The 26,556-nt window shown below is 35.4% G+C and overlaps 2 protein-coding genes and 1 long non-coding RNA gene across 3 annotated transcripts in view; 2 read left to right on the forward strand and 1 right to left on the reverse strand.

The window, feature by feature from the left end:
- Nucleotides 1–715: 715 nt before the first annotated feature.
- On the reverse strand, nt 716–7,517 carry Las (lipoyl synthase, mitochondrial). Its single transcript, XM_073085631.1, has 8 exons — nt 7,296–7,517; nt 6,647–6,839; nt 6,195–6,328; nt 4,480–4,636; nt 4,120–4,177; nt 3,575–3,727; nt 2,728–2,849; nt 716–1,882 (listed from the first exon to the last, which is right to left on the reverse strand). The coding sequence occupies exons 1-8, from the start codon at nt 7,338–7,340 to the stop codon at nt 1,647–1,649; spliced, it is 1,098 nt and encodes a 365-aa protein (XP_072941732.1). The 5' UTR covers nt 7,341–7,517; the 3' UTR covers nt 716–1,646.
- Nucleotides 7,518–9,974: 2,457 nt separating this feature from the next.
- Nucleotides 9,975–26,556, forward strand: part of LOC140751782 (uncharacterized) — a 592,785-nt gene continuing 576,203 nt past the window's right edge. Inside the window, exon 1 of the long non-coding RNA XR_012103380.1 lies at nt 9,975–10,073. This is a non-coding gene — a long non-coding RNA (uncharacterized LOC140751782). The remainder of the gene's footprint in view (nt 10,074–26,556) is intronic.
- LOC140751526 (uncharacterized) lies at nt 12,839–16,731 on the forward strand. The gene is made up of 3 exons (XM_073085419.1): nt 12,839–13,489; nt 14,271–14,418; nt 16,284–16,731. Exons 1-3 carry the CDS (start codon nt 12,839–12,841, stop codon nt 16,445–16,447), a joined length of 963 nt encoding a protein of 320 aa, XP_072941520.1. The 3' UTR covers nt 16,448–16,731.

A 26,556-nucleotide genomic window follows, 5' to 3' on the forward strand; every position in this document is an offset into this window, starting at 1 on the left:
TAAAGGCATTAAAATAGGTTCATAAACGGCGAAGTTATGGCTGTTATATTTACATGGAGTTCCCCTCATTTTCTCCAGAACCCATTGATGGATCCCAACCATATTTAAATGGGACCAACTTCCAGCTCGTCTCTGTACAATAAAAAAAGAATTATTAAAATCGGTTCACTAATGGCGGAGTAATTCGTGTACATACATAAAAAAGAAAGATACCGGCCGAATTGATAACCACCTCCTTTTTGAAGTCGGTTAAAAAAATAAACTTAGTGATTTAAAGAAACAAATGTAGGTAAATGTTGTACATTAAGGTTTTATAGTTTTAATGATTGATTAACTACTTTTAGCATTTTAAATCTATATAAGTAATATTCGGTGTTAAATATCCTGGTCTCAATTGCGTAACCATAACCATTTGAGGCAATCTAACATGAACATAGCATAAACAAAAAAATAATTAGTAGCAACTACTTGTAGTCGACAAATTTTAGAATCTATTTATTCTTTGACAATAATTTATTTTTTCACTAACATATTTCTACAAGGAGCTGCAAGTTCATAAAAAAAAATTAAGTCGGGCAGCGCGAACCTAACTTTAGAACACTCTTTATCGAACTTAGTTGTATCCATGGTTCTTTTGAGATTTGATTTGCATACATCAAATAGATTGTACATCTAAATGAAAACGCATTCTAGAATAGGCACTGAATAAAACATGTTCGAAAACAAAATATATTTATTTAACAATAAACTATTTTAACTAATTTTTATTTTAACAACGAGATTTTAAAGTGAGCATAACAAATATAAATTGACTAACTGTTGTTATTAGTGATTATCAATCCAATGTTTTGCCTACCAAAGATCGATTTGACCATTATTGTCTAGTCCAAAATAAGTAATTTCAATGTTTGGTAGGCACACATTGATAATGTTTTTAAATTAATTATTTATAACAGCGGTGTATGGTAACGCTAATACAATGTACTAGACTAGCTATGGTGTGCAAGTGAAACAATAATTACGTTTTTTTCATATTGAGTTAACAATAACGTGAGAAGGTTCAAGGGTCTATTCTTACACATTTTAATGTTTTTTTTTTTATTATAGCAATTTTTACAATACCAATCTAGACATTATCTCTAGACAAGAATCTAATTGACACTCAATTAAAACTTAATTTATTTCCGAAGTAATATGATTTTTGAAATCTGGTATCATGCCCTTTTGGAGTGTCTTCCGTCCATCACACAGTCCACATCCCTGCACGCAGGTCTATGGCAAGTGACGTAAACCACAGACTGACTAATGGACTACAGACGTGCACAAAATAGTCCGAATAAAATTACTATAAAACTTAAAGCGCTACAGTAACCCGCCATTTGTGATTAAACCGAGCAACTGATATAATATTTAGTTGAAAACATTTATGTTCTTAAACAACATGTTTCATATTTTTTGTATGACTAAGAAATGACGACTAGTTCCAGTTATTAATAATCGATCTATCCAAATTTTTGTCCTTCAAAGATCGAAAAATAACAATGTCTAGTTCACAAATGTCAACGTAATTTGTCAGATGTCAATCTTTGGTAGAAGAATATATTTTATTAACAGCTGGCGTACAAGTGCACATGTTGTTTATCCCGTCACGCGGAGTTAGCCCGTCGGTCCCTCAGCAGCGCGGACACGAACAGCTCGCCCGCGCGGTAGGAGGAGCGCACGAGCGGGCCCGCCGCCACGTACAGGAAGCCGAGCGCGGCGCCGCGCCGCTGCCAGCGGGCGAAGGTCGCGGGCGGCACGTACTCCTGCACCTTCAGGTGGCGCTTCGTCGGCTGCATGTACTGCCCCAGCGTCACGCAGTCCACGCCCGCTGTGCGCAGGTCTGCGGAAAAATCAATTCAAAATACAGGAAAGCCCGCTCCACATTCTCGCGAGAATCTTGCGAGAATCTCGCGAGAACGCGAGAAGATCCCGTTTCGTACGTTCCACATTCTCGTTTCTCGTGCTTTTATTCGTGAAAGAGATATAGAAAATCATATTTAACGTTGAAACGAAGTTGCATACAACAAAAAATAAAAAATACTAATTGATCAGTTATCTATTTTTATTTTAAAAATAAATACTAAAAACGCCGGGAACTTAGTTGCCAACCTATTACTTTCTCATACTAAACCGTATGTCATGGTCATAACATCGAATAATTATTTGATTGACCAACAAATTCTTCAATGTTATGACTTATGTATAGTCCTAAAGAGTTATACATAAGTCATATGTTATGTATAATCCTTAAGGATTAGTATGCCAATGTATGAAAAAAATATTTTTTTTCTTCAAAATTTTCCTTTTTTTATTTCTTCCCAGAATTTGATCCTTAGAAGCGACACTATCATGTAATGGAATAATATAGAGGGGGTATTTTTTTTCCAAAATGAACTAGTTCGATTCCCGGCTAAGGAAAAATATATTTTAAAAAACTAATGATGCAGTTTTAGTTTTTGTCAAAATCAACCTCGTAACTCCTTTCAGCATTTTTCGCTAATCCTTATAGTTTCAGATTTAGCCCTGAAGGCCTATTTGAAAAATTAACCCTAAATACAGGATATATTATGTCTGGCATGACAGAGAGTAATGCTTAAGCGGACACAGGCATTTAGAATTTTTCATTTTCTTTCATGAATTATAAATGAACTTTGCATTTGTACAATAAATGCCACAAATGAATACCTTTTAAAGTTTTCTCCACTTCTTCATCAGTTTCACCCAAACCAAGCATTATTGACGACTTGGTTATTAAATCAGGGTTCACTTCCTTTGCGGTCTCCAAAACTTTAAGGGTTTGCCGATATCTGAAAAATATGAAATTACAAAATTAAATATTTCACATTAGTCTACAATAAGTAAATATAAATTGTTTAATTAATAATTGTAATTAATTATTAAGAATGATCAAGGCAGTTTTAAACTCGTCCAAAAAATAATGATAGATGTCCATGGTCCTGGCACATGTCAAAACATATAAATTCGTATTGATCGAAACTATGTTGCGATTGTACAGATAAGACTTCTAGAACACTTCCATTCCTCATCAAACATCTATCTGTCACACTGCTGGACACGAGACCCGTGAGACTTCCGCAGTGGGAACTCTCTCTCTCTCTCTCTCTTCGATCCGTTTTCCTCAATACTGAGGGTCGTGACCACCATGATTCTTGTTGAGCACAATTCGGATAATATCGCGCCATTTGATGCGGTTCTCGGCTGTTTGCATAGCATCATGAACTGAGGTGTGGAGAGATGTCTGAACTTGATCGGACCAACGTATCGGGCTTCGTCCCCGAGGTCTCTTTCCTTCGATCTTACCGGTGACCCATAAGTTTTTCGAGGTTGTCACTGTTTCTGGATATGTGACCGAAGTACTCGAGAATCCTCTGAAGACAGATAGTAGAGAGCCTAATTGTAATGGATAGTTGTATAAGTATTGATACGTTGGTCCTGTGCGCTATCCGTGGTATTTGTAGTATTTTTTTTTCATTCGGAACAAAAAGTCTATAATCAAAAATATCCCAGTTACCCAGCCCGCCTATCCCTGACGAAGGGCGTCAGTCGTTCAACGGTCTCGATGTTGTGTGCGAACACGTCGAGGCCGCAGTTCGCGATGCTGGCGATACAGTCGCGATCGCCGCGGAAATCAGGCACGAGACACTCCACTAGAATATCTTTATTTCTGAAAAGAAATAGCGCATGATTTACATACTCAAGGGTAAATAAAACGTTATAGACTTAATAATGATACTAAAGACGGTGATGGCGTCTTTATGTGTGTCCATGGCACCCACGATACAGGGAATCCTAGTGTGGGGCTGTGAGTCTAGAAACCGTTTATAGATATCAATACATCTTATGTGGCAATGCTATGAGATTATTAGTATAATTACTTTTTCTTATAAATTTTCACTGTAGTAAGTCATATACATTGCCATATTTAAACAAGCTGAAATATCTGTCTAATCCCTAAATTTGAAAAGGGGCTTATTCGATTGGCATATCTATCTATATTATAAAATAAAACATTGTTTTTGACTGTTACTGTTACATTATAAGTATACTAATACTCACTGTCTTTTTATTTCCCTGACAGTTTCTGCAAAATGTGATGAACCTCCATCAGGTAAATCTGTTAAAATATTAGAAGTTGGTAAAAAAATGTATATCGTCTAAAGATAAGTAATATTTGTGGCCAGCCTCAGGTAGGAATATCTAATCCTATCTGGGGTTGATTACAGATGACCATGGGCGGCAGTACTTACCATCAGGTGGACTGCATGCTCGTCAGCTACTCCTATAAATAAATAATAATATTATAAAACATATTAATTTTTTATACAATACAAAATAAACATTAAAAAAATTGGGTATGAGCCTCTGTATTCTTGTCACTAACAATTCTACTATGTTCACTACAGTTCAATAACTCACCATCCCTATCCACGGAGGTGAGTACGATGTACCCCAGCCCCCACTCGCCGATGGCCCGCGCGGTGTTCCGCGGCTCGTCCGGGTCGAGCGGCGGCGGCGCGCGGGACGTCTTCACCGAACAGAACATACAGCCTCGCGTGCACGTGTCACCCATTAACTGTTCATGTGCCATAAATAACTACATTAATTGTAAAGTGAAAAAACTAATTGCTTAAAAATATATGTCTACGTCACGCAGTAGCGGACTACGGTCATCGGAGACCCGGGGCGGAAAGTTGAAGTTGGAGGTCCCCAGTGCAAAAAGTTCGCCTGTATTCGTTGACCCTTTTATTCGCTGACTGATACATATTTCATAGATTGTTAGGTTCTGGAGGCTTTGGCGGCCCGCTATCGGGGACGCGGGGCGTGCCGCCCCTACCCCCCCCCCCCCCCTTTTTAAGCCGCTTGAGATGTCACTCATACAAATTAAATGTATCAAACAACACTTCATTAAGTTAAAATTAGAGTATGCCAAAGAATGAGACACACATACATATAAACATAGCAACATACATACATGTGTATAATGAAAAAATAATATAAAAAAAATCTATTTATCTATGGATTGATTAAAACTTACTAAGGGCTCGTACACAAAACTGCGATGCGACGCGACGCGAATTCGCAAGGCAGAAAATTGCGACACAAATTGCTGCGATGCGATATCGTGCGGCATAACGTCTCCCAGGGTGACCATTCTTCCGACAACCGTCCACCGTACGGAACGTATTTAGAATATTAGGTCGTGACATGGATCGTAAAAAGAAGTGTGCACTTTTGTTATTGCTTAGGAGATACAGGAAAGAGTAACAAAGAAGATTTTGAGTTCATCCATTTATCATATATCATTTATTTTATATTTAGTTTCCCAAAGAACAGGGCGCTTCTCAATCAGTAATATGAAAAGTCAACGTCGTACTTTGTAATTTTTTTACATTAAAGTATATGTATACCCACCCAACAAATACAGGTCTGTGCATCTTCCCCACACGCTGTCTCAGAACGAACTAAAAATGGCGTCAACAAGAGTGACGAAACATCGCAGGAATGCGCGATGCGAATTAATTCGCAAGTTTTTGCGACGCGTCGAGGGAGCTCGCAGATTTTTACGATGCGACGTCGCATCGCAGTTTTCTGTACGAGCCCTAAGGGCTTATCCATATAATTAATACCCAATTATTTTAAATATCTTTTGAATTCCTAATTTCCTGTTTTTTTTTTATAATATAAGTGTAGCAGACGAGCATGCAGTCTACCTGATGGTGAGTGGCTACTGCCGCCCATGGACATCTGTAATCAAGATAGGATTAGATATTCTTACCTGAGGTCGGCCACAGATGCGCCGCTACCCCTGAGGACTAACCACCAGTTCTAACACCTTCACATTCCTGTGTTGCGAATGTCTTGGATACATGATGTATACAGAAATACCCAGACCCAAAGCAGGATCTAAATGCATCGAAATCTGTCTGGCCGGGGATCAAACTCGGAACCCTCTGAACTATAGTATAATGTGTATAGTCCGAATAAAACTGCTAGTCCCCTCTGAATATAGAAATGAATCGCTTCACCACAGTAAATTCTATGACTACTCGTGCTCGCAACAACTTCAGAGAGGACTAGCAGTTTGGCTCTGACGGTAGTATACCAACTATAGTGTAGTGTAATAAACATACCATAATAGTGGCGGTGGAAGTGCCACTCTTGCCACCACTCCAACATTCGCCGATGTTTGGACACCTGGCCTCTTCACATACAGTGCTCAGCTTTAGGCTGCGCAATTGCTCTTTTATGGCATTAAATTTAGCACCTGGAATAAGTAAACAAAAAATTTAAACATATTATTTAAGGCTTTAATTTGCGAAAAAAATTAATACCATCTAATTTCTGAGACAGTTTCAACATTGGCTATTTTTTGCCAATTTAACATGTTGCCGGTATTGCTAAAATGGTGACGACTACTGTATTCGTGCAATATATCAATATGGTTTATTGTGACTACTGAATTTCAATCCCCAATTTTAATAATAAATAATAAACACAGAGCAGTAGTACCTCCACAAAGAAAAACACACTTGTCTTATACTAGTCTCTGCCTTAAATTTCTTAAGAACTACATAATATATACCTGTGGGAATAGATGTTTTAAGCCAAGGAGGAAGTCGTAACCTCTCCGATTCTCCCTTCTCTCTCTTAAGCTTGCCTTCATAGTCATCCCAATTTTTGGGACGGTCTTCGGAGACGAACTCGGCCAACCCTGGACCTTCCCGCAGTTTCTCTCGTATCACATCTAGCTTGCTTGTATGCTTGCATCTTTGGAACTGAAATATTGCTCATAATGTATTTAAAGGTTGTTGAACCCTTGGTGGTTTGACTTAGGAGTCACTAGCATCATATCTATTTCTGCTTATGACAGCTAGATTCTTCTTTGAAGGGTTGGTAAGGGAAACATACAAATTCCAGCTTAGTCCTCAGGGGTAGAAAGGTATTTGTAGATCAATTTAGGAAGGAATCTAATCTTATCTGAGGTTGAATACAGATCTCCATGTGCGCTAGTAATTGTCCATCCGATGGACTGCATGCTAATTTGATATATAATAATAAAAAACATTAAGCACAAAGTATGACAATCGAGTAACGCAATATTTTTTAACACAATGTTTTCATATTAGGCAATATTTTATAACTTACCTATGGGTTAACCAAATATGTACTGTCTTATCGTTAATATTATCTATAACTGTTTGTATAAATAACTTATTATTGTTATAACTAACCTCATTATTCCTTGTAAGCTGTGCTTTTAACGCATTACGAAACATCTTTACTTTACCGATCGTATTTGTCTATTGAGTCACAGAACTTTTAATCATTTATAATAAGTCAATGACATATTATAGCATCATTCTGATTGAATTTATATAATAAAATGATTTAAATTTAATGAAATCAAAAATATCTAAATTACCAGATGACTTACGTCAATGTCATGTCAATGACAAGACATAGATATCAGTCATATGCATAGAGTATTATTATATATATGTTGTCATATGACAGCCAAGAAAAGTCATATCTTTTTCAATATTTGCGGGCGTTAAATGGAACGAATTTATCGACTAACGGTTTTAGATCCGTACCCCAGAGATGTGGATATATCCTATCGATTAATCCATGATCGATTTTTTAAATCTAAAATATAGATTTTTTAATCGAAACTAAGCCATGGATCAATCTCGGTACCCAAAAATCGATTATTTCTGTTACAAAAACATTAAAACTTATGTACGCGAAGAGAAAAAATATGTTTATATTATATTGCAACAGATGTCGCTACAATATTGATATCTGTTGCACACTGTTGCGGGCTGGGGCAAATACATATCGCGAATTGTACCAATTGAAGCAATAAAATAAAACAAAAATATTTTTCGAGATTTTTTTTTATTTTTATTGCTTAACCTAACGATTAGCCTACTTTCAACGCCACCTATAGACATTTGCTACATGAGAGAAGTCGCCAATGCATCGCCGGTTTTGTATGAGAGCTCGTTTTACACTTTTTTTGAAGAGCCCCATGTCATAGCACTCCGGGAATACCTCAGGAGGAAGCTCATTCCACATCTTACACGTTCGACACACGTGGAACTGGAACTTCACCCTTCGGCGAGTGGTGCGATGGATGAATGGTGACGTAGGCCCCAGGTCAAATAGTTCCTCGGAACACTCACCATTGTACAGCCGGTAGAACACACATCTGTAAGGTATCTGTAAGAAATGCAAGGATCTTAAAACTACTAAAATAAAATACGGCCTTTCGTGCACTATTGCTTGTAGTTGCAATATGGTGGCGATGCAGTTGCGATCAATACCGTTAACAGTTATTGGGGTCAATTCCCTACCCGTTGTTGTTGATGTAGACGACAAAATATAGTTTGTGTGAATAAAACTATGCATTTTTCCATAAGCCCACCCAAACAGTTGCGTTGTGATGCGGTTGTGGTTATGTGCAAACTCTATTCTATTCATCATCAACCCATTACAGTCCCACTGCTGGGCACAGGTCTCCTCTCAGAATGAAAAGGATAAGGTCATAGTCCATCGCGCTGGTGAAGTGCATATTGGTAGACTTCACATACATTTGAGATTTTTTTTTATAAAACTCTCAGGTATGCAGGTTTCCTCACGATGTTTTCCTTCACCGTTTAGCAAGTGATAATTTCTAATACGCACGTAACTTTGAAAAATCAGAGGTGCGTGCCTGGGATTTGAACCTCCGTCCGTCTGCTAGTGATTTGCTGCTATTCTATTAAGGTCCACTTATCTTCAAAGAGTCCCTTATATACCTTTATGTGGCTTTAAGCACGTAGATCCTTATACTGTGCTTTAAGTTTCTCTCAAAACGTTGTATCATCAAATCGTATTAATTGGATGTACCTATCCTATACCATTTGTTGACAACTTCCAAAGAAACTTTTGAAGGTGGTAGAACCCTTTGTGGTTCGACTCCGGCGGCACCACCGCCACACCTATTTCTACCAAATAAAAGCAGTGTTAGGCGCTGCTGTGTTCCGTTTTGAAGGGTGTGGTAGGGAGACAGACTTTTCCGAGGCGTTCCAGCTTAGTCCTCAGGGGTAGCGGCGCATCTGTGGCCGACCTCAGGTAGGAATATCTAATCCTATCTGGGGTTGATTACAGATGTACATGGGCGGCAGTAGCCACTTACCATCAGGTGGACTGCATGCTCGTCTGCTACTCCTACATTATAAAGAAAAAAAAAACACTGACAGTGCATCGTAATTATATTAAGTACATAAAAATACTTCTACTTCCACCTTCAATCAAGAAGTTGGTATTGTTGATCGAAGACTTCCACAGACATTGGTAAGATTTTCTTTAAAAAAAATTTCATCCCACTTCACATTAACACCATTACAAGTCGACTTACTACCAATTGGTAATAGCTCGTAGATTATATTTTTTCCTCTGTATATCCAGTCTATTGCTATTTCTTTGGTACTTATTCTTAAATTGGTCATCATTATAAACTCGGCTATAGAATATATTAATGTACTTATACCTACCTACTACTAGTATAATTATGTTTGTCGTTTCGTTGCTATTGTTACAAAATATGTCCATTGTCCATATACATATTAATAATATTAATCAGTTTTATCTTTCCATCTTCACTCGACTACGACATAAGGAGAGTAATGTTTTTCGAGCATGTGTACGTAGGTACTTATAAAATACTAGTGGTGCCCGCGGCTTCGCCCGCATTTTAAAGATATAATATGACATACATAAAACAGAAAATTCGTACTTTCATTGGAATGACAGTGGTGCCATCTGTCGAAATTTGGTCTTACCAACTCCCAAACCTTCGTGGGCTCTTGGACAACAACTCTGCAAAAGATCATCACTTTTTTTTTTTTTTTATAATATGAGAGTAGCAGACGAGCATGCAGTCCACCTGATGGTAAGTGGCTACTGCCGCCCATGGACATCTGTATTCAACCCCAGATAGGATTAGATATTCCTACCTGAGGTAGGCCACAGATGCGCCGCTACCCCTGAGGACTAAGCTGGAACGCCTCGGAAAAGTCTATCTCCCTTACCACACCCTTCAAACCGGAACACAGCAGCGCCTAACACTGCTGTTATTAGATAGAAATAGGTGTGGCGGTGGTGCCGCCGGTGTCGAACCACAAAGGGTTCTACCACCTTCTGATCACTTGATAAAATGCATAGTTTCCGATTCTATAAAATGTATATAGACAAATATTCATTTTTATATAAATAGATAGATGATCAAGTAATGGATAAGTAAAGTAACTGTATGTAAAATCGAAAATCGAATTTCGATCTTCTGGGTTGAAAGATCGATTCACTGAATCGATCCATTACTGGAGTCCGTTCTGGTGGGATTTCCGAGATAAAAACTATCCTATGTCCTTTCTCGGGTCTCAGACTATCTTTGTACAAAATTCCATTCAAATCGGTTCAGTGGTGTAGCCGTGAAGAAGAGACAGACAGACAGAGTTAATTCCACATTTATAATATTAGTAAGGATTAGTAAGGAAGTAAGGATTTGCTGACGGATACATAATTTCAGTGCTTGTTTGATCCTGATAACCTTTTTTTTCGCTATCCTCGAAAAAATATCGAAGATAGAACGATTCTTAGGGCCTCGATTTTTTGTGAATCGATTTATTGCACTTCGATTCGAATCGATTCACACATCGATCTTTTTCGGTAAGAATTGCCACCCCTATTATAATCCCAATAAATCTATATAAACAAATATAATGTTGCAACCGTCTCCGATTGCAAGAACTCATTAAACTCGTGGTTATTTAGAGTATGCCAAAAGACCCACAAACGTAGGTAGAATCCATTACCGGAGATCGATGAAAGAAATCGACTTTTTTGGTCAAAAAGATCGCTTCTCTGATTAATAGATCTAAGATCGCTATCCCTAGTTCCTGTGGGATTTCTGGGATAAAAACTATCCTATGTCCATTCTAGGTTCTCAGACTACCTTTGTACAGAATTTCATGAATTCTGTACAAAGTTCATTTTTCGTTTCTGTAGAAAGTCTCAAATCATTTCGGTTCAGTGGTTTAGGCGTAAAGAAGAGACATACAGAGAGACAGACAGACAGAGTTACTTTCGCATTTATAATATAAGTAAGGATTAGTAAGGATATCGATTAAAATAATCGACTTTTTGGTCCAAAAGATCGATTCTCCGATTAATCGATCTTAGATCGCCATCCCTAGTTCCCGTGGGATTTCCGGGATAAAAACTATCCTATGTCCGTTCTCGGGCCTCAGACTATCTTGGTACAAAATTTCATTAAAATCGGTTCTGTGGTTTAGGCGTGAAGAAAAGACAACCAGACAGACAGACAGACAGACAGACAGAGTTACTTTCGGATTTATAATATTAGTAAGGATATGCAAGAATGTCAGTGTCTACTGCCTTCATTTCTTCAGCCCATGCGACTTGCAGAATTTTACCGTATCAGAGAGGTATGAATCATTTTTAAAATGACACCTGCCAATAAAAAAGTTTACTAATACAACATTTATTTATTCCCGCCAATTAACGACTGCTAACTCTTCAGAGTAGGTATGGGCACAGTACATGTGTATAGATCCTTATACTGTGGTATAGGTATTTATTTTTTAACGGGGAACCGAAAAAAGCTCTACCGTTACCACAAATTTTAATGGGTGACGGAGGTTACGCGTGCCGCTATACGTACAATTGTTTTTTTGCTTTTGATAGTACCAAGTTTAAACATCAAATGATTATAATATGTTGTAGCATCCGTATACTGATATTTTAATATGTATTATGTTCAAATATGTTGGTTGTCTTTTTAACGTATGTATTTATTTCTAGTTTTTACGTTCATTTATTGGTCGTTTGCTCTGTTAACCCTTAAACGTGCCGAAGTATAAAATCTGTTTTGCATGGCTTAAGTAAATGTTCTTGGGTCATTTTGGATGTCAGTGTACTTAACATCATATATAATAATGATTGAAACTGAAAATAATGATGTTTTTACGGGTGGGAAATTATTTCCCTTTGCCTGTTTAGGGAGACGCAAGGTGGGAAATAATTGCCCTTTGCCCCTTTACGTCCATAAATTTAAATAGACTAGTAATTTACCCTGATTCTACTTTTGAATTTATTTTCCGCAATAAATGGGAACATATATCTGAATTGGTATGGTTAAATGAATCGGTTGGGTTGGGTTACCCGATTAAGGGGTAAACATATTTTTGAATACATAAAAATATTTTATTTATTATGCCAAACAAGTGTATCTTCTTATATGCGAACATAGTATGTTTTTGTTTTATTTGTTTAAAGTCGTACATAGCGATAATAGCTATAATATATTTTATCGAGTCGTTGAAAGTATATCTACCTATTTCTATTATACATTTCTACAATAATGCCAAATGCGTACAAAAATTGTTGGACGTTAGTAATTCGCTTATGGTCTCTTTAATTCCCGTAATACAGTTTTATGCCTTTGCTTAGTTTTAATAAGTACCAATCTGTGATCCGACTACAACTTTTATCAAATAATAATACCCTTTGTTCACTATTCCATGAATATTCACTGAAAAATTATAAGGGTTCATAATTATAGGTACCTATAATTATGAAGGTGGATGACAAAGATATCTTTTAATGTTTGTGCGCGTATACCCAATGGCCAGCTTTTGTACACTTTTGTACACATATCATTAGGATTTAGTTCTATCAACGTGTTTGTACGCAAAAATTAAAATAAATAATGAATTCCATTATAAAACACCGCGTGAACAATACCTTATTCAACATGATCATGTACATTCGACTATTATGCGGATACTTCAACGTAATCAGCCAGTCCAAGATCATTTGTGTATTTGCCAGGATTTATTGCGTCCTTTTACTCGGAACCTTCATTACAACATTCATAATTTTTAACACACCTACTAATAGTGTGGAGATATTTTTGTTTATAATTTTGTGCCTCGATTATGTTACTAGAGTTTTTATTTCAGTCTACACAGGAGATAAATACTATTTCAATTTTTTATCCGATGTCAAAATAATAGACATAATTATGGGATGGGAAACTAAATACGACTTATGGGCGACATGTGTTATCGTACTATTTTCTTTTATTCATATTATAAGTTTAATATCTTGTAACCAATGTGTCAGTAAACCGGATATAATTATTTCCAACATAATTATGTTATCAAATACTATATATTCCACATCAAGCGCGATAATATTTGACTTATTCTGGAGACGGCTTCAATGTATTCGTAAAATTCTTAAACACAACAATGGTGGATCGATACAGCGGAAATATCGCATTATCAAAAACATAACACTAATCTACAAGAATCTATTACTAAGTGTAAACAACAATTTAAGCGTGATAAAAATAACGGTTTGTACCTGTCTAGCGGTTGGTAAGAACTTACGTAACGTTTTTCTGCCACCTCCTCCCCAGACACGGAAAAGCTATTTTTCTTTGCACTATTGTATTATTCTGCGGTTACGTAACCGCTGCGTTTAAGAATTGCGACGGAAGCGTTCGCAAGCTCGGCTGAAAATAATCGCAAGGCAGGCACAGCGATTCTACAGTTTTAAGTTGTACGTTCAAGTAGGTAGATATCGCACTGTGTCGCAATCTCCAAATAGATGAAGCGACAGTTGACAACCCCATTAGGAGTAGGTGTTCTGTCGTTGACAACGCGGTCTCCTGCTTCGCTCGCGTACTGCTATCTCAAATTCAGTTCAAGTGGCATGTGGTGATGTTGGCATTATAACAATTTTATTATAGTTTTTTAGATGTTTTTAAGTTTTTACTGTTATGATAGATTTCAGATTTTTTTCTTTCTCTTTTTTGTAACATCATTGATTGATGAAGCGAGATGTATATTAAGTATATCTTTATAATTTATTATTTACTGTTTTAGATGTTTCTTGGGTTGATATTAAAATTTCTGAGATACATGATGCACGCTTATTTCGCCATGGATGCAACATTTAAAAACGTTTGTCTCTACTATTTAAGTTTTAATTATACCTACGTTATTAGTGGGAAAGCCTGAAATTGAAAATATAGAAATATTATTTAATTTTGTTATAAACGTCCAAATAATTATCAACAAGAGATTATTTCACTATTTATAAACGTATATTAAGTATATATTTTTTATTTGCAGAACGATATCACAATTGCCGCGAAATGGATGCCAATAATTATTATTCGGGTAACTCTAAGCTTTTCGGTGGTATTATTCGGAGAGCTAATTGCAAATGAATATCATGATATTAAAAGATTATTGGGATTAGAACTTCTCCTATGTCGAGGTAAGATATCTTGTGCTTTATCTCTTGTGCAACAACCAAAAGCAAAAGCTGTAGTCACATGTGAATCATCGCTGCCGCTTCTTGTCGGTGCAATACGATAACGCAACTACACGAAATGATTTTGCAATACAGTACTTGGCCCATCAGCGGATGTGGGGAGGGCAGATAGAGCCTCTCCAAGCGAGGAGTCTCTTCAATAGAGATAATTGGCCTAGTGGGGTAATCACGTCGGGTAATCAAGTCGATTCAGAGATTCATTGAAGCAACAAAAGAGTATGCAGTCTACCTAATTGTATGTGGGACGCTAGAACACCGCTCATCGGCATATTATTTATTTATGTACATATTATGTAACCAAGTTCTGATAATGTTACGTTTTACGTTACGATTACTACCAAGGGTACACCTTCAAACTAAAATACAGCGAGTTATAAACAGCTACTCCTTAAGAATACCATTTTTTTTGGTATCGAGGGAGTACTCGGTGCCGTGGGAGCGATACAGAGTTATGTGGGATTCTTACCGCACTAAAACCCCCCCGATGGCCGTCCTCGGCGTTGCGTAGAAGGCTCCGGGATCTCCAAAAGAACGCAACCGGAGTCCTCTTAGAGCGTTGCCCCGTCGGGTTCACCCAGGTGGGCTTGACGCTCGCCATGCCGTCGTACGACAGTATCCGACCACGCATAGCGCCGTCCTTCCCGGGGCCGCTGGCCGGTCGGTTCGAGCTCTCTCTCTTGCCGCCCGCAACCCCGGAAGACCCTTGTACTCGCCTTTTACGACAGGCAGGGGATACCGTAGCCCTATTCTGGTCCCGGAACTACAGGGACAAAATTAAAGAAACAATTGGATCGAGATTTAAACCCGGGTTTTAAGGCGCCCGATTTCCTGACCGAGCTATTCTAACTTCCTTCTATATGTATTACTTACCGCTGGCTTCAATCGCGTTATTTCTATTTAATGTACAAATAATAATAAACAGAAACAACGCGGATGAAACAGCTAGTTCTAAAATATAAGTAGCCTAAGTTACTCCTTATTTTATAAGCTACCTTCCAATGAAAGTCCAGTTTAAATCGATTCAGCCATTTCAGAGATTAGCCAGCACAAACAGACAGACAGACAGACAAAAATGGTAAAAATTGTTATTTTGGTGTATGTACCGTATGCATGTAGTAAAAAGCGGTTATTTTAATATTAAAAACAGACACCCCAATTTTATATTTATGTATAGATAATTTGTAGAGATGCGCCGAATAGTGGTTTCACCGAATAACCGAATACCGAATAATATTCGGTTTAACCTCTACCGAACCGAATATTCGGCCGAATTATTCGGTTTACTATTTCTTTATTGGCAATTTGCCAATTATGTGTGTTCATTAACACTTTAAAATGTTGATTTGAGTTTTAAAAATAAATACTGATTTAAGGTTTAAAACAAATGTTGACTATACTAACTATAGATTAAGACATTAAGTAATAAATGTGTTGACTTTAGGTATCAAAATAAATATTGATTTGAAGTTAATTGCTTTATTTTATTCGCTTTATTCAACACATTCTTCATAGGATTTAAGTTTGACTTATAATATTACATAAGAAGATATAGATAGATAAGATAGATTTTACATAAGAAGTTTTGTGATTTGGTCCTGTACCATGTCGTGTACACAAGAAAATAGAAATACCCGAACCGAACATATTTAGCACCAAAACCGAATAATCGGCCGAATACAAATAGCAAAAAAGGTGCCGAATACGCCGAATACCGAATAACAAACGAATATTCGGCGCATCTCCAATAATTTGTAATATTTTAATGTAATTAAACAATTAAAAAATGACATGATTAATTTTTTTTTCAGATAAATCTCTTCGTCGTTTATTGTACGAGGCGATAGAGTACATGGAAACATGTCCACCTAAATATACTATTTTACATATATTTCCCCTAGACATCAAGTTGTATATCGGTTTCGTTAGCATGTGTGTCACTTACGTCATTGTCTTTTTACAGTTTAGCCTTTAAAATGTGTTAGCTGTTCTTAGTTTAATAGTTAGTTTAACAAATAAACTATGAATATCTGTTAACTGCACTATCTATTTCGTGTGACAGTTTTTGTGTACCGCGCGCGTGTGCGTGTACCTAATGACATGTTCAAAATATATATAGTTATATGTAATATAATAAATTAGTGATCCGTTCTACTAATGATATTCGGAAAAAAAACAAAGTACTAATGATATTAGGGATTACGGCTCTAGCCGACACGACTCTTTTATCATCTGTCATGCTGATAAGAGTCGCTTTGGCGAAACTAGAAAGTTTAAAACTTGCGTTTTTTCGACTGCGACTAGCACTCGAATGTGTAACGTTTGACTTCCACTTTATCTTGTTGTTGTATGTAATGTATATAAAATATTATTTCCTATAATACTTAAACTATTACTCACTATATTGTCTGTTTTAATTCAAGGTTTTTAATATATAAATGTCTATATTACGTAACAGTAATTTAACTAATCAATGTAAGTATGTACAAAGATAGAAATCGGTGATTTCTCTACTGTCCAAACTTGTGGATCATTTCAGTAATGAGTGAATGACTTACGACGGAGGGTAAAATTTATCAAGCGAATCTATGTATGTCTCATTCAATTGTTTTTAATCAGGTGGGTTTTTCCGTTTCCACAATAATTATTAGTTCATTTATAGTGATAGGTACATAGGTCCACTAGATTCGAAGCAAATTGGCTCTGACAGACGGACAAACAAACAGACAAAGAATTATCCTATATCATATTTTAAGTTACAGAACCCTAAAATACTTGTAAAACGAAACATCCGATTTTAATCACATTAGCTTCACCCGCGGCTTGGCTTGCGAAAGATCAATAATTCAATAACTTCTACTTCCGAAAGTTGCTATACTACTTATTAGATGTTGCTAAGTATCACTTGTATAACGCAGTCTAGTACAGTGTAAGTAGGAAAATTATTTATTTTTATGACAGTTCAATACATTCAACGTATTCACACATATCCTTGGACAATAATAACGTGTAATATACCTACTGTCACAGCAATATATTTTTAAATTTGTGTTTTTAGTATTTGTTATCTAGCAGTTATTAGTATAGTAGTAACACTAGTGTTACAGGCACATCGCATTGATCCATTTATATTGCTGGTTGTTAATACTTTACGTCACTTATTAAATACTTTTCTATTTTATATTTTAGAATGTGGAGTCTTGCTTTGAGTTATGAAATGTCAGCTGATGTTTGCAATGTCTTTTATAATGGAGATATGATAAAATAATAGTGGATAAAGATGTAATAATGTAAATGTTGATGATTATGGAAGAATATATTGTATTTCTGGAATTCCTTCTGAGCGTTTTAATAGCTCAGAAGTGGGATTACTGCAAAAATATACTGTTTTTGCAACGCCCACGGATGATGGATCCTCAAAGGTCATGTTATTTTTGCTATTTTTGTAAACGATTTAAAGAAGTAATGTAGAATACACGATAATTGAAATTATAGTCGAATGAATTTATGAAGTAAATTAATACTGAAAGAATGTTGAAATATGTGAATATGTTATGAGAAGAAATATTCTGTTTTAAAATGTTCGATACAAGTTTAATCTTTTTTTCGCTTCTACTGATTTTTATTTTGTTTTGAATTACGTGATGTATTTTTGCATTTTTCATAAAAATCGAGGCGTCATAATTTCGCAAATTTCACATTTCACATGTAAATAAACATTTAAAGACATTGAACTATCTATACCCCAGCGAAATTGGAAGAATGTTTACCAACAATCGTTGCTTAGCAACTGATCAGGGGAATATAACAAAAGCCTTTTTTCGTCGGTCCAATGTATTTAGAAATAATATTGTAAAATTTTATTTGTTTTATATCAATATTGCTTCTTCTATTCGGCACATTATGTCTGTTTTGAATTAAATATTGTGAATAGATGTTTGAACTTGACTTTACTTTTAGTTCTCGCGATTAATCTTACAAATTTTAATTTTTAATTCGTACGTCTTGTACTTAAAATACTTATAAATTGAAGATACTCACATCGTTATACAAACCAGCTGGTGCGGTGTGCATTATTGAATAGTTTCATAAATTAATTGAAATTGTATTTAAAACACCATAACAAAATCAGACCAAATGTTCTAACAATCTGACATTCCTATGGCATGGCTTATTCTTAGGGTTATTACTACTAAACTTATTTGGATGTTTTTTTTGTCTTTGTCTGAGCGCAATAATATCAATGTTGTAAAAGTGCGTCGTATGTAATGAGGTTTAGAATTAGTGGTCATGGCAAAATAAAATATCATCCTTGACTACCAATTCCATACTACCAATACCAATTCCAATTATTACCACCAATTCGAAATGGTGTCAGTATGAACCAGGATGATCGTTAATGTTACAGGCACATCGCATTGATCCATTTATATTGCTGGTTGTTAATACTTTACGTCACTTATTAAATACTTTTCTATTTTATATTTTAGAATGTGGAGTCTTGCTTTGAGTTATGAAATGTCAGCTGATGTTTGCAATGTCTTTTATAATGGAGATATGATAAAATAATAGTGGATAAAGATGTAATAATGTAAATGTTGATGATTATGGAAGAATATATTGTATTTCTGGAATTCCTTCTGAGCGTTTTAATACTAGTAACAGTACAATTTTACGGGATGAAAAGTATTCTATGTCCTATCTATAGACTCCTGATATCATGTGTACACAATTTCATAACAATCGATTTGGTAGTGAAGTCGTGAACGAGTAGCGAACAAAAAAATAAATAATGAAATAACCAAACAAAGAAACTGACTTTCGCATTTATAATATTAGTTAGGATAGATAATAATTTACTTTGGTATCTATGACATGAATCAAACTTTTACTGATAGAATATCGTTTGTTCAATATAACTACCTATCATGAAAATCACCCTCTAAAACTATAGGGTTAAATATATAATTTAACGTTTTGAAACATTTTAATGATATAGCATAATATAGTGAGCTATTCTCATCAGGACAAGCATAGACTTAAGTTATACGTTTATGTGTAAATAGGCCCAGGAGCCACGTGTTTAACAGTTGATAAAACAAAATGATGAAATCCGTTGAAAAATACCGTGTGGACAATGTGTGCTTTAAAACTATAATGTACGTTCGACTTGCTTGCGGATACTTCAATGCAATCAGCCGGTCCAAAATAATATGTCTACTCGCCAAGATATATTGTGTCATTTTACTTGGTGGCGTCATTGTATCGCTAAAATATATTGACGATATCGATATAATGAATTATATTATGCATGTGCTTTTAATGACCGATCATATTATGAAAGCATTTTCTTCATTTTACACAGAAGACAGATTCTTTTACGAATTGTTATTTGATATCAAAATAATTGATGATGTCATGGGATGGCACATTAAACACCAATTATGGGCGTCGCTTATGACTGTAATGTTTTCTTTTGTTTATGGAATACTCATTATACTTATTTACGATAATTTTAAATTTGTACATTTCATGATAAGTGCCATGTTGTTTTCGACTATTGCAAATTCCACGTCTATAGTGATTATATTTGACTTACTTTGGAGACGACTTCAATGTATCCGCAATGTTCTTAAGCACGAGAACATAGGATCGCCACAACGAAAATATCGCAACATCAAAAAGATATCACTCATCTATAAAAATCTCCTAATATGTATGAATAAACCTGTGAAGGTGATTAAAATAACGGTTCGTAGCAATATGATTTTTCTTGCAAAACAAAATGGTTATTTGTATAAAGTTAAACATATATTGTACCTACGTCAAATGGAAGGTGGTAGAACCCTTTATGGTTCGACTCACACCTATTTCTACCTAATAACAGCAGTGTTAGGCGCTGCTGTGTTCCGGTTTGAAGGGTGTGGTAAGGGAGACAGACTTTTCCGAGGCGTTCCAGCTTAGTCCTCAGGGGTAGCGGCGCATCTGTGGCCGACCTCAGGTAGGAATACCTAATCCTATCTGGGATTGATTACAGATGTCCATGGGCAGCAGTAGCCACTTACCATCAGGTGGACTGCATGCACGTCTGTTACTCATATATTATAAAAAAAAAGTTAAATGGGGGGTAATGAAATAATGAAACACATTATCATTGATTGTGAGCACGGACCTGTATACAGCAGGTCTGTGATTGTGACCTTATAAGAATGAATGAAATGAGAAGCTTGATTGTTTCGGCAACTTAAACAATTTCTTTTCACTAGCAAAATTTAATATAATTTCTTTGACCATTGTTAAATCGTATATAGACTTTATAATTTATTTATTAAAAACTGTCAGACTGACGGTTCTTCCAAGGTTCAAATTCTAGACATGCACCCCTGATTAATTATTCAAAGTTATGTGCATACTTGTTATTATCACTTGATACAATGATGAAGCACAACGTCGTGTGAATCTGCAGTGGGGTCTTAAAATCTGAAGGGTGTGTAAGCTGCAAATCTACACTTGGCCAGACTATGGCCTAAACCTTTCTCACTCTGAGATGAGACCATTGCCCAGCAGTGCGACATAACGTGTTAACTTCGTAACGTTTATTTACGATTTTAGATGCTACTTGGAATGTCGATCAAATTATTGCGATACATGATACATGCTTATACGGTCTCGTATATCACATTCGAAACCGTAAGTATAACATTTATAATTATATCATGTAGTGGTAGATCTTTTGATGGTTCGACTCGGGCGGCACCACCGCCACACCTATTTCTGCCTAAGAACAGCAGTGTTAGGCGCTGCTGTGCTCCGTTTTGAAGAGTGTGGTAAGGGAGACATACTTTTCCGAGGCGTTCCAGCTGAGTCCTCAAGGGTAGCAGCGCATTTGTGCATTTTGCATTGCGCATTTTGCTACTTCTATATTATAAAAAAAAAGTTGCTGTTGGGTGTGGTAAGGGTTACGAGACTTTCCAACGTAGTCCTCAGGAGTAACAAGGGATATGTAGCTGAACTTAGGGACGCTTTACTTACCTTAGGTTGATGACAGATGACAGTAACATTTTTTTTATTTGCAGAATAACATATTATTCGCAGCAGGGAGTTTGTCGGAAATATTTATACGACTACTTTTAAGCTTTTCTATGGCATTTTACGGAGAGCTAATTGCAAATGAATATGATGATATCAAAGCATTATTGGGATTAGAAATTCTGTTATGTTCAGGTAGGAGCATGTAATCTTTACTAATCTTTTGGAATTGTTAAATACATAGAGACATACTCTGTAACACATGTAAATAGACGAACGATTCATTACCTAAAGCCCAACTAAAATACTTAGGTATATAGCTATCGTATAATTGTGAAATCGTACGTTCTTCGCCAAATTAGTCCGAAGTGAACATCGGAGTAAAAAGACCAGACTTGAATATTGTAACACATAGTAGGTAGTTATACTTTTTGAGACGAACAAAAAATATTTCTTTATACGTAGATAATTACGTACCTAAAGTACTTAATAAAATATTTTTATAAATATTGACTTGTGATGTTTTTTTTCAGACGGATGCCTTCGACAACTATTATATGAGACAATACAGTATATGGACACACTTCCACCAAAATATACCCTTTTAAATATGTTCCCTATTAACTTCAAACTGATTCATGGCTTCGTCGCTTTATGTGTCACTTACGTAATTGTCCTGTTACAATTCAGCTTTTAATACGAATTACTTATTATACCTATTTAATTAATCACTTAATTTTAATTGTTGTAATAAAATCCGTTTAATAGGTAATTGTATGTACCCGTCAAAAAACTTGAGGGATTTTAATATAATTATAACTTGTTGATTTGTCTAAATTGTGAAGGTAACATAGGCATTGTATTTTTTAGGGTGGCTAATTTTTTAGGGTGGGTGGTAACGCGCTAAGAGGGCTCCGGTTGCGTTCCTTTGGAGATCCCGGAGTCCTCTACGCAGCGCCGAGGACGGCCACCGGGGGGGTTTTAGTGCGGTAAGAATCCCACATAACTCCGTGCCGCTCCCACGGCATAGGGTACCTTTTGAAGGTTTCCCCCTCGTAAACAAAAAAGGATGGCTAATTTGTATCACATCGATATGGGTAAAAATCAAATATAAAAATAAAATAAAATATAAAAATATAATGTATCAAATCTAAGCTAGTAGCTCTAAGCTAGTAAGTAGTTCAAATATATGTCTATCTTAACACTTTTGAGTTATTTTTTTGACACAATATCCCAAAATAAATCTAATAAATTTTCACAAAAAAGAACAAATAGTACAACTAGTCGGTTGTTCTTAAAGTAATAAATAATTTAAATAAATGTTGGTTTAGTTCCTACTAGTGGTGCCCGCGGCTTCGACCGCGTTTTAAAGAAATAATATGACATACATAAAACAGAAATTTTGTCTTTATTGAAATGACAGTGGCGCCATCTGTCGAAAATTGGTCTTACCAACTCACAAACCTTCGAGAGCTCTTAGACAACAACTTTGCTAAAGATCATCACTTGATCAAATGTATAGTTTCCGATTCTATAAAATATATATAGACAAATATTAATTTTTATATAAATAGATAGATGATCGACTAACATGGATAAGTAAAGTAACTGTAGGTAATTTTTTTAGCGACGACAACAACCGATTATATGTTTCGCTGAGCGAAGCCTGCGATATCTCGCAGGCTTCGCTTTTTTTCGCTATCGCGAAAAAAAGGTTGTCTGGGGCAAACAACCACTGAAATACATATTCGTCAGCAAAAAATGTCTGTAACTGTAATTGTTAATACTCAATCAACTATGAAAAAATCGAATTCCGATCATCTGGGTCGAAAGATCGATTCACTGAATCGATTCATTACTGAAGATCGAGAAAAATAATCGATTTTTGGTCCAAAAGATCGATTCTCCGATTAATCGATCTCAGATCGCTATCCCAAGTTCCCGTGGGATTTCCGGGATAAAAACCATTCTATGTCCTTTCTCGGGTCTCAGACTATCTTTGTACAAAATTCCATTAAAATCGGTTCAGTAGTTTAGGCGTGAAGAAGAGATAGACATACAGACACGGTTACTTTCGCATTTATAATATACTAGCTGACCCGGCAAACTTTGTACCGCCTCAAAAGTCTATTTATAAAATATATTTCATATAAAATATAGCCTATGTTACTCGTGGATAATATAGCTTTCGAATGGTGAAATATTTTTTAAAATCGGTCCAGTAGTATTTGAGCCTATTCATTACAATCAAACAAACAAACAAAGTTTTCCTCTTTATAATATTAGTATAGAAGTAGGGATTTCTGAAGTCGGTGCTAAATGCTTTGTTAGACAGCGTTGGTAAACAGCGTGTCCAATATGAGCGGTAAGAACGAGCATGTTTTGCCGCAACGCTGCATAGGAGTATTGTTTGTATGTGCGTTACCATTGTTACTAATACGATGACTAATTTCTAAGTGACTTGAAAAATCTATTATCAGTATCGTGCAGTACCTACTGACGGAAAGATGTTACGTTACCAGCAAACGGGTCGCCTCTTTGCTTCTGTCAAAAAAAGCGTGTTAATTAAACCCAATCCCAAAGTTTGCAACATGCGGCCAATCTTGCTTATGAAGCTATTCTTCGGACATTACAGTGACATCAACTTTCCTAACTCTGTCCGGTGGATTTTGAAGATTTATTGCACTTTGATGCCATTGCTTGTTTTTGGCTTATTTGCTATTCGTTTTAATAGAAATGAATTCCGCTACTCCATTCCATTAATAATTGAATTCGTCTGTTACTATGCTACTTCATTATTCTTGGGAAACAAATATTTATTACAATGCTTTAGTTATATATCTGTTAGTGACAAGACACTGAAATCTAACGAGTATTTTAAAAAACTACAAAAAATTACAATCATATACATGGCTGGCAATATATTGTTTCAATGCAGTAGTAATATGTTATTTTTGTTTACGAATTGCGAGTTTTCTCGTGATAGTTGTGAAGAGATGTTTGTCAACATTTTTTACCGATTATATTTGGATTTTGCAAAGGTTCCAGTATTTTTGGTTTTTAGTATATTATACTGTAGAGTTAAAATACTCCGTCTCAAAATAAAAAATGGAATTGAAAACTCAAGAAGTGGACATCATCAACTGAATGATCATGCCTTGTTGTACAATTCTATTTGCAACAGTGTTGAAAAGACATATTATCCAATCAAATTTTTGGTAAATCATTGTATTAGTTTATTCTTTACATTATTGTGTACCAAGTTATTGTGATGAAGCTATCTCTAAATCAAAATATTATTGGAAACTATACCTATACCGATTATTATCTTACGTTTACTAACATAGGACACACGTAAGAAGTTACATTTCTTTGGTGTAATTATCTAATAAAAATAAAATAATAAAGAATACATGTATCACAGTGAGCGAGCACTCGCTAAATGGAAATTATTACAAAACATTAATTGGCACAAAATTATAAGTCGTCACTATAATAAAAAATAGTAATATTTTTTAATTTTTAGAATACTGTAATCGAAATATAAATTACTGAAATAATATATTTTAATTTAAAACTCAATGTATAAATATAAAATAATAAGTTCCAATATTGTAATTTTAAGTGTGCAAGTAAAAAAGTACAAATAAAAATACTTATTAGTCAGAAATAATTAATATGTTTATTTCCAGTTTCTTGTGGGCGTCATTTCTTTTTTTGTAAATACGGTGTATCCCCTAATGTCACATGTGTCTAAAATTAAATACATGGTAAGGAAATAACATTACAAACCAGATTATTACCTATAGATATGAATTCATACAAAATGGCGAGAAAATATAATATATTTGTATACTTATATACCTATAACACATAGGTATAAAGGATAACATATAACATAAATTATTTTTTTAATTTCAGACATTTGGAGAATATCGATCCCAAATTATTAATGGGTGCATAATAATTCTATACAACTATGTGATTGTATATTGTTCAGCTATCGTACAAGAGTTAGTATCTGAAGAGTTAAAAAAAATAAATATCTGCATTGTTAATCAACTTTCTACATGTTCTGGTGAGATATTTGATTAATTATTATTATTATTATGACAAGGTTTTTTATCATAATATAAACCGCATTATAATTTTCTATTTTATCTAACCGTACCCTCATTGCTCTATTCTAAACTTAACATTGTTTGTGTCATATTTAACATTACATATTTACGCCATCCAATTGCATCCGTGCGAATAACACGCGTTATCTAATAAGATGTGCGAACAGTGTGAACAAGCCCATGTCCGGCACTGACAGAACTGGCACAAGTTCTGACAATATCAGTGCCGTACCGACATATTTCGTTAAATGGGTTGTAGGTACTTCAAGTTTAATTTGCTTTGATTTTCAATTCGTTTCGAAGTATTCAAATATTCTATTTACATCAAGTAAAAAGTAGTTACATACATTTATCTTCGCTAGATGCTCAGAAAAAAGATGAGATGCAGCAGTTGAAGATGTACATAACACGTCGGCCGCTGGAATGCAGAGTATGGCGGATACTACCCGTGGATGCGAGTCTGCCCCTCAATGCGTTGGTCCTATCGGTCAACATGCTTTTTCTTTTAATGCAGTTCAGTAACATACACGTAAAATAAGCGTCGTAGAAATTATTTTACTGTGGGTCGAATTATGTTCAGCTTGCTTTGTGTTGCTTGTTTATATTTCAGCTTTAATTTTATTTCATGGTGATCTGAAATATAATTGAGAATTACAATGTAGTATCCTTCTTCCCACTCGTCGGCATCGCGATTGTTTAGCCTTTAAAAACAAAAAAAAAAAAAAAAAAAGTTTAAAGACCACTGACACTGCGTATGACAGTGACAGCTCCGGATTCCTCACTTCTTTTTCGCGCTTCCAAGGCATCGTGATACTATTTTTTCAAAGTTTTGTTAAACGTGTATAGTGAAGCAAAGCTAGTGAAAAAATGAAGAAAATGGAAACTAGAAATGAAGAATCACGTCTGCGTAGTTGTAGTCGCAGTAGCAGGAATT

Source organism: Epargyreus clarus, unplaced genomic scaffold, assembly GCF_041222505.1.
Source record: "Epargyreus clarus isolate Ecla_fem2 unplaced genomic scaffold, WU_Ecla_fem_2.2 ptg000023l, whole genome shotgun sequence".
In the NCBI taxonomy this organism is placed as follows: Eukaryota; Metazoa; Arthropoda; class Insecta; order Lepidoptera; family Hesperiidae; genus Epargyreus; species Epargyreus clarus.